At 48.9% G+C, this 12,328-nt stretch overlaps 1 protein-coding gene across 1 annotated transcript in view; it reads right to left on the minus strand.

Annotated features, from left to right (window-relative positions):
• Positions 1-12,328, minus strand: part of SND1 (staphylococcal nuclease and tudor domain containing 1) — a 531,942-nt gene that overhangs the window by 195,735 nt on the left and 323,879 nt on the right. The window contains exon 14 of the mRNA XM_006896072.1: positions 5,293-5,365. Coding sequence (XP_006896134.1) covers positions 5,293-5,365 — 73 coding nt within the window. The remainder of the gene's footprint in view (positions 1-5,292; positions 5,366-12,328) is intronic.

Below are 12,328 nucleotides of genomic sequence, written 5' to 3' on the forward strand. Positions count from 1 at the left end.
TCCTGCCCGCAAGGCCCCAAGCGACACAGCCACGTCCAGCTTCTTCAGACTTATCGGGTAAGCCACTCGGTCTTTTGTAAAGTAAAAAAGAATACTGATCTTAAAGTTTCTTTAAAGATCTTTCTGTGAGGAGGGCCAACTGCACGTGACACTGAGGAAAGAGCTCTCGTGTGCAGGCGCCCACATGGGGATTGGGAAGAGAGGTCAGATAGGGAAGGGGAAGGTCAGGAGGAGGCACTAAGGAAATCCAGGATTAGCGCTTGTCTTTTAAAAGATATCTCCACCTTTTCTATTTTCAAGTTAGAGCACCATGGGTTAACTCTGTAATTACTTCAAGAAGAAACCAGAGGAAACTATGAGCACAGCATCAACCCTTCCCTCAACTCCCAGGGCTGGTCTGTGGCTCACACCAGGCCTTGACTGCCAGGTGTTCCGACCAGGAACCTGAGGCATCTCCAGCAGCACTGGGGAGGCAAAGGTTAAGCACTCACTCAGGTTCTAACCAGGATGCTGGTGGTGGGAACTGAACCCCACAAACCCACGGGAAGGGGAGACCTACTAATCTGCTCCTGTAAGGATCACAGCCTCCCAAATCCTGGGGGGGAGGGGGGGCGGCAGGTAGCTCTACTCTGCTACATGCAGTTAAGGGATGAAAATAACTCAGTAACAATGTTTCTTTACCAAATCAAAGCTGGATGGAGGAGGTGCCAAGCCAAGTTAGTATGTAACAGAGGCAAGAAACCAAGTCACAAAGTCACCAGTGCCTGGGAAGCAGAGCAGTTGCTAAGAAACAGGGAAAAAGAAGACACATGGATTTTTGAGGCCGGCAAGGAGAGGAAGCAAGAACAAGGAAGGAGGAAGACACCCTCCCCCTGCTCCAGCAATCTGTCCTCATTCTGGGGCCCCCAGCAATATGACACAGAGGCTGCCAGGCCAGCCTCTGTCCTCTCGTGATGCCATCAGCAGAGAAGCAAAGGGGACTAAGAGGAAGAAGGGAGACAGTGGGAAACAAGAAGAGTTACTCAGATCTACTCGCCTCACGAGTCCTCAACCACAAACGAAGAAAAGGAATGAGGCGAGGAGACCCACGTGAGCTGGCTGTTGCTGGCAGGCAGGGAGCCCTCCGTACCTCGGAACGGTAATTGATTTGCCTGGTGTACCAGGACACCAGTAAGCCGTGCACTGGCCTCGCTTTATTGCCTGTTTTACACTCTGTATCTGTAGGAGATCATATTTATTACGGAGTAGGCTACAACAAAAACAATAATAAACCCAAGATAAAGAACACCCTTCTGTTCATTCCACTGACATGCACATTCCAACTTTTAATGCTCAGGCGAGTGAGGGAACTGAAACGGATTGGGGGTGAAGCTGAGGGAGGGAACTGAGACGGATTGGGGGTGAAGCCTTGCCACAAATAATGAAAATGTGAATGTGCAAAATGAAGCTGTCACCGGAAAACCATCCTCCAAATCAAATCCGATCTGTTACCAAGTTGGTCAATTCTCAGCTGGCTTCAGTCACAGGGGACCGTCCTGGTCAGAGAGGAAATGAGATTATCACAGAAAGGACAGGCAGGCCCCATGATAGCCCACCTCATTCACCTTTTAGAGTAAGGAGGAAAGGAAATGAGAAGTGGTTTCTGGGTCAAAGTCCAAGGCACCCGGCTGGCAGGTAAGTAGCCTTTTGCTCGACAGTTAAGTGTTAAGGAGATGCAGATTCGACAAGGGAATGACAAGTGCTGGCCAATGAGATGCTCATTCAGACGGTGGACAGGAGACACAGGGCTAACCTTAACACGCAACCTGAAACCGGCATTAATGTCAAACATCACTTGTGTGGCCAACAAAAAACACAGCACGAGCCCAAAAGTTGGAGACCATCAGCAGACTGCTGAAAAGTCAGAACACTCCACCCAGTTCTCAACTGGAAAGGGCGAAATCAGTTCCTGTGATGACCTGAGCTGTGTTCTCCAAGACAAGGTGTTGTAAATCCTGCCCCACACACGTGGACATAATCTCATCTAGGGATTTCTGCTCTACGCCTTAAGCCAATAACCTCTGAGATGTAAGAGAAGCAGCTGTAGTGTGGAAGAAAGGAAGCAAGCAGATGGGCAACACGAAGCCAGGCCACTGGGAGATCACCAAGGAACCAGGGGACAGAGTGGCAGAGAGGCAGTTTCCCCAGGATCTACACAGATACCTTAGAGCTGGGGCCCTGCATTTGGCTTCTGACATCCTATATATTGGGAGAAAACAAGTTTCTGTTTGGTAAAGCTATGCATTTGGGGCAGCTCTGTTACAGCAGCACTTGGAGACAAAGATGGACAGCAGAACTCACAGGCAGAAGCCCAGTATGGCTACACCCTGACCAACCAATATCCTAGGGAAGGGAACATAGCCCGAGGGCGGCTCCGCACCTGCACCACCACAGCCCAGGCCTCCCTTTGTCAAGCAGGTAGGTGGTCTCACACCAGCTTGAGGTGCACTTCCTATTACATGGCCGGCCACACACATCTTCCCCGGCTCCCTCCCCAGCTGAAGGCTTTCCCATGCCCTCCGGTCCCAGCGACTCATGAATCCATTTTTGAGAATGCAAGAAGACAGTGGTTAGAAATGCTGCTCAGAGCGAATGTTGGAGGCAGTTCTGACCACACTTTCAAGACTGGCTTCTGATCACACTGTCACGACATAACATCTTACATACAATACAGGACTCCTGTGGTTAAAAGACCATGTGTGAGCTGCTGTGTCTTTTTCTTGCCTGAGGTGGGGAGGGGGTGAGAGGTACCATGCACGATGAATTCACAGTGAATTATTTGGGCAACCTATCAGCTCAGCAAAAACTTCCATTCATCAAGTCTGGCAACTCAGAGGGAGGCAATCTTGTTGTATGTGCAGTTGAGTCGCCTGCAACTCATAGCAACCCTCTGTATAAAAGCTCTGAAGCCTGCCCTGTCCTGAGCCAGTCTCACTGATTCTGACATACCTACCCCCATTGCCCCAGTCACTGTATCAATCCATCTCATCCAGGGTCTTCCTCTAATGTGCCATCCTTCCACCCTTTTGAGCATGACGTCCCTCTCCAGGGATCGGTTCCTCCTGGCCATGTGCCCAAAGCATGTGAGCTGGAGCTCGGAGACTTGGGATAATGTTATGTTGTTGTTAAGTGCCGTCGAGTCACAGGCGACTCATAGCGACCCTATGAAGGAGAGTCCTCGATGCCTGGATACTTGGGATAATAACAAGTGCAAAAACATAAGATTAAATGAAGATTAAGACACCTTTATGTGATCCTTTGGTATGTGTATCTAACATCACACATCTATTCTAGGTGGTTTTGTCCTTGATCCAGCTGCAGCCGGTTTGCCTGCCTGATCCTTCATGCTTACCTGGACCCCTGACAGTCAAATCCCCGGCATGCTTCAGGAGCAGAGAAACCCCATATATCACCTTAAACGGTACAAGGGCACCGGATACACACGTGCCCACACTCAGACACCTAGCACAGCACTGTGACAGAATGAAGGGAAGGCTAGCAAGGAGGGGCGCAGCTCCTGCACTGCAGAGGCTCACTCCAAAACCTGGCGCCTGCGCTGAGTAATGGGCGGTTCCAGCAGACAAGGTCGGACCTGACATCTGAGGAAATGGAACAGCTTCTTCACGTTCTGTCTCCCACCCGCTCATGTTTCCCTCTTATTTATGGGCCAAGAGGAGGGAACTTAACTGGCACTCACTTGTAACTAACTTAAATGGAAACCAATTCTCCAAAAATCTGACCGAAAAGAGAATAAAAATATGTATGAGGCAAAACTATAGTTTAAGGTGGGCGGCGGGGATTATGACAAGTTTCACACGACTCCTTGGTATCAAACAAAAACACCAGGAAGCACCCCTGTGATGACAGACACTTACTAGGACATGGATGTTGGTGGACGGTACAGTTAACACACTCAGCTGCCTGCCAATAAGCTGGTGGTCTGTATCCACCCAAAGGTATCTGGAAGGAAAGGCCTGGGAATCCATGGCCCAATTATCAATCATTGAAAACTCTAAGGAGAGAGATTTCACACCAGCACATTTGCTGTCAGGGAAACTGGATATTAGGACACTCCCTGGCAGGTTTTAAGATGCCCAAGGCAAGTGACAAGTCTCCACCTCACAAATAGCACTCTAACACTCACCTTGGCTGGCCACCGTGGTAACTGGCTATCAGGAAAGAAAGACAGAGTTCCAACAATAACAGCAAACAGTCAGGACTGGGAACACAGCTTACCAGGAATTCTTAATTCACTATGGCTGTGGGCTAGGCTGTTTCTACAAGGCTGTGTTTATAGTTGATGATTTCCTTCTTGGTGCCCAAGGCAAATCATCTAAGTATCCAGGTTAAGATTTCCTAGCTCTTCCCACTGCATCTCCTGCCCACACAGACCCAGGTGACAGGTGTCCAGGGGACAGAGTGCAAGTGGAGGTGCCTGGGAAGCCCAGCCAGCCAGCGGATTACAATGAGCATGTGAAACTGTCACTGTCCCCTTAGCTGGTCTTACGTCCCTTCACAGAAGTCACTGCCACCTGGCATTGTGCCTCTCTCTTTTGGACTTCATGGCAAGAACGTTATCAGGTTTGTTCACTGTTATAGTTTCAGTGTGTAAGCAGCGCCTGGCACAGAGCAGGCACTAAATAAACATTTGCTGAATAAGTGATATAAATGATTAATTAGCAAAGGGATCTAGTCAACCTAAAGAGACCTGAAACACACAAGGGTAAGTTCCCCATTGCTAACTCGTCCGTCAGATGGCGGTGGCCTTTTAGGAGGGAGCTCAGAAGGTTCTGTGTTCTCTCTCTGCCCGGTGGAAGATGGGCGCCTATTTCTCTGTTCCCTCCCACAGCCCCGGGAAAAGAGGTCATGAGAAAACCAGATGCGCTCTTCAAGCTATCCGATAGCCTGCACCTGACCTTCTTCCTCTCAAACATCTCACTCAGTGTGGAACTCAACAGAGAAATAACAAAAGGTAATCTTTATACAACTGGGAAGCCTTTCTCTTCTAAGTCATAACAATTAAAATAAACACCAACACAGAAACGATGTAAGTCAAGAGACAGAATGAGGTTTCCCGTCCTAATTTGAATTCTGCTTTCTCAGAATATAAACTAGGGTCGCTACAGGTACGTAAGCAGAAGCCATGGGAAAATTTCACATTCTGCGCCTGAAAACCCCCGAGGCAGGGAAACGCAAGTGGGCAGAGTAGTGGAGCCCCAGGGGCCCTCGCTCTGCTCTGGGGACAGGACTCACCCCGGATATGTCTGCCACCCGGTGGATAGGCACTTCCTTCTTGCTGTGCAGCCCTTTGCCATTCTTGATAGCTCTGCGAAGAAAGAATGAAAAGATGATTACAACTAGGACCACACGGGAAGGGAGAGGTGTGCAGGGAGGTGGGGGCCAGAAGGGAGGGTGGTTAAGGGGGAGACCTGCACCTGAACACATCCCCTGGACACATCAGGCCACCAGTCGGGGCACAAGAGCCTGGAGGACAGGTAAACAGAAGCTGGATCTTTGCCGGAGCCCAGTTACCAGTACTTGGCTGCCAGTTTCAGCTAACAGTGTGCCTGGTAATCAGAGAGACCTCCACGCTTGTTTCCAAATTAAAGACATTGTTCCCAGCACAAAAGAAGAATCAGTTGGAAGAGCACACTCAGAAGAAACAGAAGTAGTAATACGTTCCTTTCTGCGTTTAATCACATGAAACATTTTAAATGCAAAATATGTAGTTAGTGTTCCAATTCTAATGGAAATAAGTTCCTCCTAGGTAGAAAGAGAAGTTGCCCTGAACAAAGCAATATTGTAGAGAAAAGTCATTTAAGAGGAGGAGAAAAATTAGCACATGCTACATAACTGGCGTCAAGCCTCATTGTCAATTGGTCTCAGGCTGTAATAACAGCGGGTGGACTGGGGCCTCGGGGCCAGGCCACACACGTGACCACTGCTGGTTGGCTCCAATCTCCCTGCTCTCTGTCCTAATCCCTGTAGTGGTACACCAGGGATGGATGTCTCAGTATAGCTGGGTACCCACTCACGGGCCCAGGTGCTCTTGGGTGAGACCTGTATGCGTCCTGTCAGCCATGGAGATGCCAACAGGGAGTCTGTATCAGATACAGATACAGCTGTTTGTATCAGACAGAGAGACAGAGAGAGATGAGGGGGGGGTACCCACTCCACTGCATCCCAGTTCCAGAGGTCCCACCGGTAGCTGTGGGCCCAGCTTCTCCGCACACAGGGGTAAGAGCACTGCAATGGAGTGGTTCCTTCCAGCATCCTAACGCCCTAAATCGTATTTACACAAACCGAGTCTGTGAAAAGAGAACCAGTTTTCTATCTCCTGCTCCTGAGCCTTTCTCTCTCTCCTTCCATACTAAGCTGTGTTTCTTAACTAAAGAGACGCTTTGGTTCAGAAAGAACAAATGAATGAATGCTTTCCTTGATGAAGAGAAGAATCCAAAGTATAAAATTAGCAAGGGGGAGAGGAGTCCTTGACTGAGTACTTGACTCACTCACTTCTCTCACTCAATTCTGATGTGAACTGCTAACTGGAAAGATTTTCAAGTTTTTTGAGTCAAGGGCTTCAGCTTCAGAAACTGCAACTGAATCTGCCTTCCCCCCACCCCCCCCTTATAATTAATTTACGAGCCATTTACTACTCAAGGATCTACGTAACGCTTCTTGATTTGGGGTGATTCTCAAAGTCTGCCCTCAGTCCTTTGGGATTTCCAAGACAACAGCAGAGATGGTTTTTGATGGAAAATTGTGGCTACAAGGGTAGTGCAAACAGTTCAAGTCGATCCAAAGGCCTGAAAATCTACCTGTGAACCAGCAGTCACTGTAAATTCTAAGGGACAGCTCTTCTCTGACCCACGTGGGGTCACCATGGGTCGGAATGGGAGTCCAACGTGAGTGAGAGCAAGTAGCTTCACGGGCAGAGACAACAAAGAAAGCAACTTTCTCACCTCCCAAAGCCCTGCTTATTTGTTGCAGAGTTGTTGTTTTTGCGTACCACAGAACCAGCCCATAGTTGACCCTCCAGTAGGTTTTGAGAGGCAATAAACCGCATGAGAGGAGACTGCCCTTTTCTCCCAGGGAGCAGCTGGTGGATTTGAAGGGCAGGTGTCCTGACCACGTAGCTCCGTTCCTCCCTGGGCCCTATTTCTACAGCCTCTCTGCCATCGACAGGCTCCCCTGTCTTGCTACTCTAAGCTCTAGGGAAGAACTGTAAGGAGGAAGCCACCGTGAGCAAGGCCGTTCACGCCCAGCCTGGCTGAAACGCGGCCTCCTCCACGGCAGGGCCTCCTGGGGCACAAACCGCCTACAGCCTTATTTTCCACTAACAGCAAAGACAACTAAAATAAATGGATCTGCCGGAAACACAGACAGCGTCATGTTACAGCACTGCTGAACTCTGGCCGTACCTGGGGCTGCGAGACCCTCGTACTTTGTGGGGGGAAAAGCACAGGCTCTGGAGGCAGGAGCAATGAGGGGTGAACTCTAATCCTGCTTGCTTCTGGTGACCCCAAGGAACACTTTGTCATGAGCAAAAAATCAGGACTTAATAGAGACCAAAGCTTCTACCAAAGGGAAAAACATACAATACTTTACATGTGACATTAAAAAACAAACTATAGGATTCTTTAAAATTTATTTTTACTCTAAATCCAAAATTTATAAATGCTCTGCCTCCCTCCTAAAAAGGGAATTACTGGAGACTTTTTTGTATTCATGCATTAATTTTGGAAAACTCTTCAAAAACCTAATGACTATGGTTGCTAAATTAGGTCCATTTCCAGCGCTGGGCTACAGGGGTTATGACTCTTCTGGCTGGTGGCTTCGATTTCTACAACATGGCAAGGCAGGACTAAAAATGTGAATGTTTAAGGCTGTTCCACCAAGGGGACTGAAGAGCTTGCTATGAAGAGCTTGCTAATAACGTAAATACAGTAAATAGCATCTTTAGACGAGATATGCAAATAAAGTTTGTGGACTATTATGATAAAGTGCTCAGACTATCTGACATCCCGGCCGTCTTAGGGAGAGCAGCATCAGAGGCAAAAGATGGGAATCTTGACGCCAAAAGGAAAGAAGCAGAGAACAGGGCGTGCCCTTTTGGGTCAGATATTCCTGTACGATATGGAGACCAGAGCGGCTGAGGGGGCAGAGAACCAGAGAAAGACTGGAGTGAGAGAGCTGAATGGAACTGCTGCCCCACAGAGCCAGAGCCAAAGGCCTGAGCTGAGATTTAGGGGTGGAGTGGGGGCTGAGGCAGCACGTACCTGCCAGAACTAACGAAGCCTGGTGACACTGAACAGGGACCATGAGGTGGGCCTGGGGGTGTTGAGGCAGGGCCCACTGACAAACTGTACTCTGCTCGTGACCTGAACTGTAGCCAGTGACTTCCCGAATAAACCCCATGACTGTGAGTAGGCTCTGTGATCTCAGGTGGCCACTGCATTGAATGAGCAAACTAAACAGGGCAGCAGAGCCGTGGGAGGGCCGGCTGCTGTCAGCACCGACAGGGCATGTCTGACCACGCAGTGATTGGTTTTGTGCTGTTGCTGGGGATTCTTCCTCCTGGTGGAGTTCGTGGAGGTCAGGCACTGCTGCCCTCACCCTGACTGTCCTGTTTTCACAGATATATTTTAGAGGCGGCTAGAGAACAGCATTGTAATATCATACTTAAACAGAGTCACAGTTTTCTAGCTCGTAGCCAAACAGAAGCAAAATTGAAAGTTAATAATAGGTAGTTAATAATTCAGTTTAAATAATACTCACCTAGGAAGCTTTCTAAAGTCTTAAGTGGTCTACCAGACGTGGGGCACAGAAGGTGACAATGGCTGAGAGTTTAGCCACGTGATCTCACTCAGCCTGGGCCCCCTCCCTTGTGCTGTACTGCGTGGTGGTGCCACCGAGGAAATGGTCTAGCATGAACGATCATCAGAAAGCCTCTCTGAGCTGGCCAGAAAGCTAGTACTGCAGCAAGAACTTCTCCCCAAAACTGAGCGTGGGCTTCAGCCCAATGTCAGCACTCACAAAGAGGTCAGAAGCAAGGACAAAGGGGGCGGGCCTTCCCAAGTAGTTGGCAGAAGACAGTACACACCTTCCTTGTTTCAAGGCTATGAGAATGTAACACATGGTCGACCAGAAGCCTATCTGTATTAACTGTCTACAGTCACGTGTAACATTTGAGTGGTTATTCATCTGGGGTCGCATAAAGTATCATATGAGAGTTCAGAAACCCTAAAGCGAGAGGTGGAGCAAGCTCAACTGCCTCTCATATACAATATGAGTATCTCTGGTCTCTTATATACACAGTGATTGTGCTGCCAGGCATATAATGGTACATTACATATATAACCTATAATACATATGTCTTGACAGTCATAATAAACGCCTATGTTGCTGGCTTATGTACGCACTGTATTTTCTATCTAGAAAGTTTATCACATAACTGCATGCTGCGATTCATAGGCAACAGCATCCAATCTTGTGGCTCGCACGTCTCCCGAGTGTTGCAGCGCTAGCCCTCTGTTTAATTTTCTTTTTGGAAATATTACCATGAAGTACATCATGGCTCCCAAATGCGGCAGAGCCAGTGCGAGCGCTAACAGAGCAACATGCTAAGGAGAAGTACTGGCTTGGGCGGGAAAGAAACAACAGGCAAGTGGAAGTCAGCGAATGCCGGTCCTCGTGATGCATGCATACCAGGCCCAGCGATCCTCCAAACCGGAGAACAGTTTCCAAGCTGTTAGAAGATCAGCGTCACTGAAAACTACAAGGTCAATGAAAACACAGGAACCACCTGCATCAGATGTGTGACATTGCTAGGATGCGGAGTGAAGGCAAACACAGACATGAACCCAGCCCAGCGCACAGACTTTCCTGCCAAGGCTCAGAAGCTGACACAATCTTCGGGTCCAGAATGTCCTGTTTCACAGAAAGCACTGTGGACATTAAGTGACTCAAGACCATACATGGAAAACAAAACCCCGGAGAGCCTGAGTCTGTCTGCCAACAGCGGGGTGCCCTGTGGTCTCTCTTCTCAGTGGGGTTCTCTCGGCGTTGCTGAGAGATGGGCGTCTGCTCAGGAAGCCATGCTTGCGGCCACCTGGCTCCTGGAACGAACACGGAACCTTCCTCCTCACACTGCCGCTCTCTGCAGGCTGGAGCCACAGAGTCTGGCGGCCCTTTTCATTAGGCAAAGACGGAAAACTCCTGCCTTCTCAACTCGGCCTGCTGCGCCTGCTTAACAGTGACTTCCTCACAGAGGCAGGCTGGCGTGCGGCTGGCCGGGGGCAAAGGAAGCCATGGGCACACACAGCCTGCTCCGCTCAGAAGCTTTCTTCTCCACGCAGCGGCAGTCCAAAGGCGCCAATGACCAGCAGCGTCCATAATGGACCAAAATGACCACCAGTCAGGAAAAGGCAGCCCACACCACGTCCATACAAAGGAGTAATGAACCAGAAGAAGGATGGGAACTCAACTCTCCTGGGTGCTGTGGGGACAGAAACCGACTACACAGCAAAGCCCGAGGTTCTCACTGCCCCTGGCTTCCCATGGGAAGAGGAAACCGACAAGTTTGCAACGGCAGATGAGGACGTTGTTGAAGCAACAGCAGCCCACTGCCACCGCCTGGGGAGGCCAGAAGAATGTGAGCACATCCTTCAGCTCTCCGGGCAGAGGAGGACCACGTCTGGGTCTGTGGTCGCCACCTCGGGAGAGTGTCAGTAAGCCGTGACAAGCCACCCCATGGCTGGCTGGTGACTGGAGAAACCAGGACAGGAGATGAAGCGGGCAGGAAATGTGGAGGTGGGGTGTGGGTGTGGGGATAAATATCTTAAAAAAGCAGAATTTCAAATATTACAGAAAAAAAAATCTTAATTATTGCGCCACCTGGGTTCCTTCTGCTAAAACCAAGAGCAAGCCCAAGGTCATGAAGAACACCCGACTCCTGGAGACCCTGCGGAGGGACCAGAAGAGCCCCTTACAGGCTACAGTGCTGTATTAGTGGCCGAAGTTCACTGCCTCGTCTTTCTCCTGCAGAGTGACTAGTGGATTTGAACCACAGACCTTCTAGTTAGCAGCTAAGCGCTTAACCATTGTGCCACCTGGGCACCTTTGTAGAAATGCTAAAACCTTTCCAAGCTTTTTATTTTGTTCTATTATCGAACAACAATATCATTAATGTCACATACAAGCAGGATTCTGCTGAAGATTATCCAAAAATGACAGGAACTTCCAGAAGTCCAGGCTGGGTTTAGAAGGGGTCGTGGTACTAGGGATATTGTAGCTGATGTTAGATGGATCTTAGCTGAAAGCAAGGAATACCAGAGGAATGTACACTTGTGTTTCATTAACTATGCAAAGGTGTTTGATTGTGTGGATCACAACAAACTGTGGCTGACTCCAAGAAGAACGGGAACCCCAGAACACTTATCGTGCTAATGGAAAAACTATACTTGGACCAAGAGGCAGTCATCAGAACAGACCAAGGAAACACTGCATGGTTCAAAATTGGGAAAGGTGTACGCCAGGGATGTGTCCCATCTCCATACCTTTTCAATCTATATGCAGAACAGATTATCTGGGAGGCTGGGCTCTATGAGGAGAAATGTGACATCAGGCTTGGAGGAAGATTCATCAACAATCTGTGTTATGCAGATGACACAGCCCTGCTTGCTGAAATTGAGGAGGACCTGAAGCACTTTCTGCAAAAGGTCAAGGACTGCAGCCTTCAATATGGATTGAGGCTCAATATTAAGAAAACAAAGATTTTCACCACTGGGCCAATCGGCAACATCATGATAGATGGTGAAGAGATTGAGATTGTTATCAGCTTTAGTTTGCTTGGCTCCACAGTCAACACTCTTGGCACCAGCAGCCAGGACATTAAAAGACATATTGCGATGGGAAAGTCTGCTGTTATGGACCTCTCCAAAGCACTAAAAACAATGATGTCACTCTGGAGACTAAGGTGTGCCTGATACAGGCCATGGTCTTTGTAATCACTTGCTATGCGTGGACAATGACTAGGGATGACAGGAGAATTGATGCTTTTGAGCTGTGGTGTTAGAGAAGAGTATTGAATACACCATGGACTGCTAAGAGAACAAACAGGCTTGTCCCGGAGAGGGTGAGGCCAGGCTACTCCTTGGAGGCAAGGATTCTGAAGCTTCATCTGACATACTTTGAACATGTTGCAAGGAGGGGCCAATCCCTGGAGTGGGGTCGTCATGCTTGGGAGGGTGGAGGCACAGCATAGGAGAGGAAGACCTTCTATGAGGTA

This window comes from Elephantulus edwardii, unplaced genomic scaffold (genome assembly GCF_000299155.1).
Source record: "Elephantulus edwardii isolate Elephantulus edwardi_28Jun2011 unplaced genomic scaffold, EleEdw1.0 scaffold00181, whole genome shotgun sequence".
NCBI classification, from domain to species: domain Eukaryota; kingdom Metazoa; phylum Chordata; class Mammalia; order Macroscelidea; family Macroscelididae; genus Elephantulus; species Elephantulus edwardii.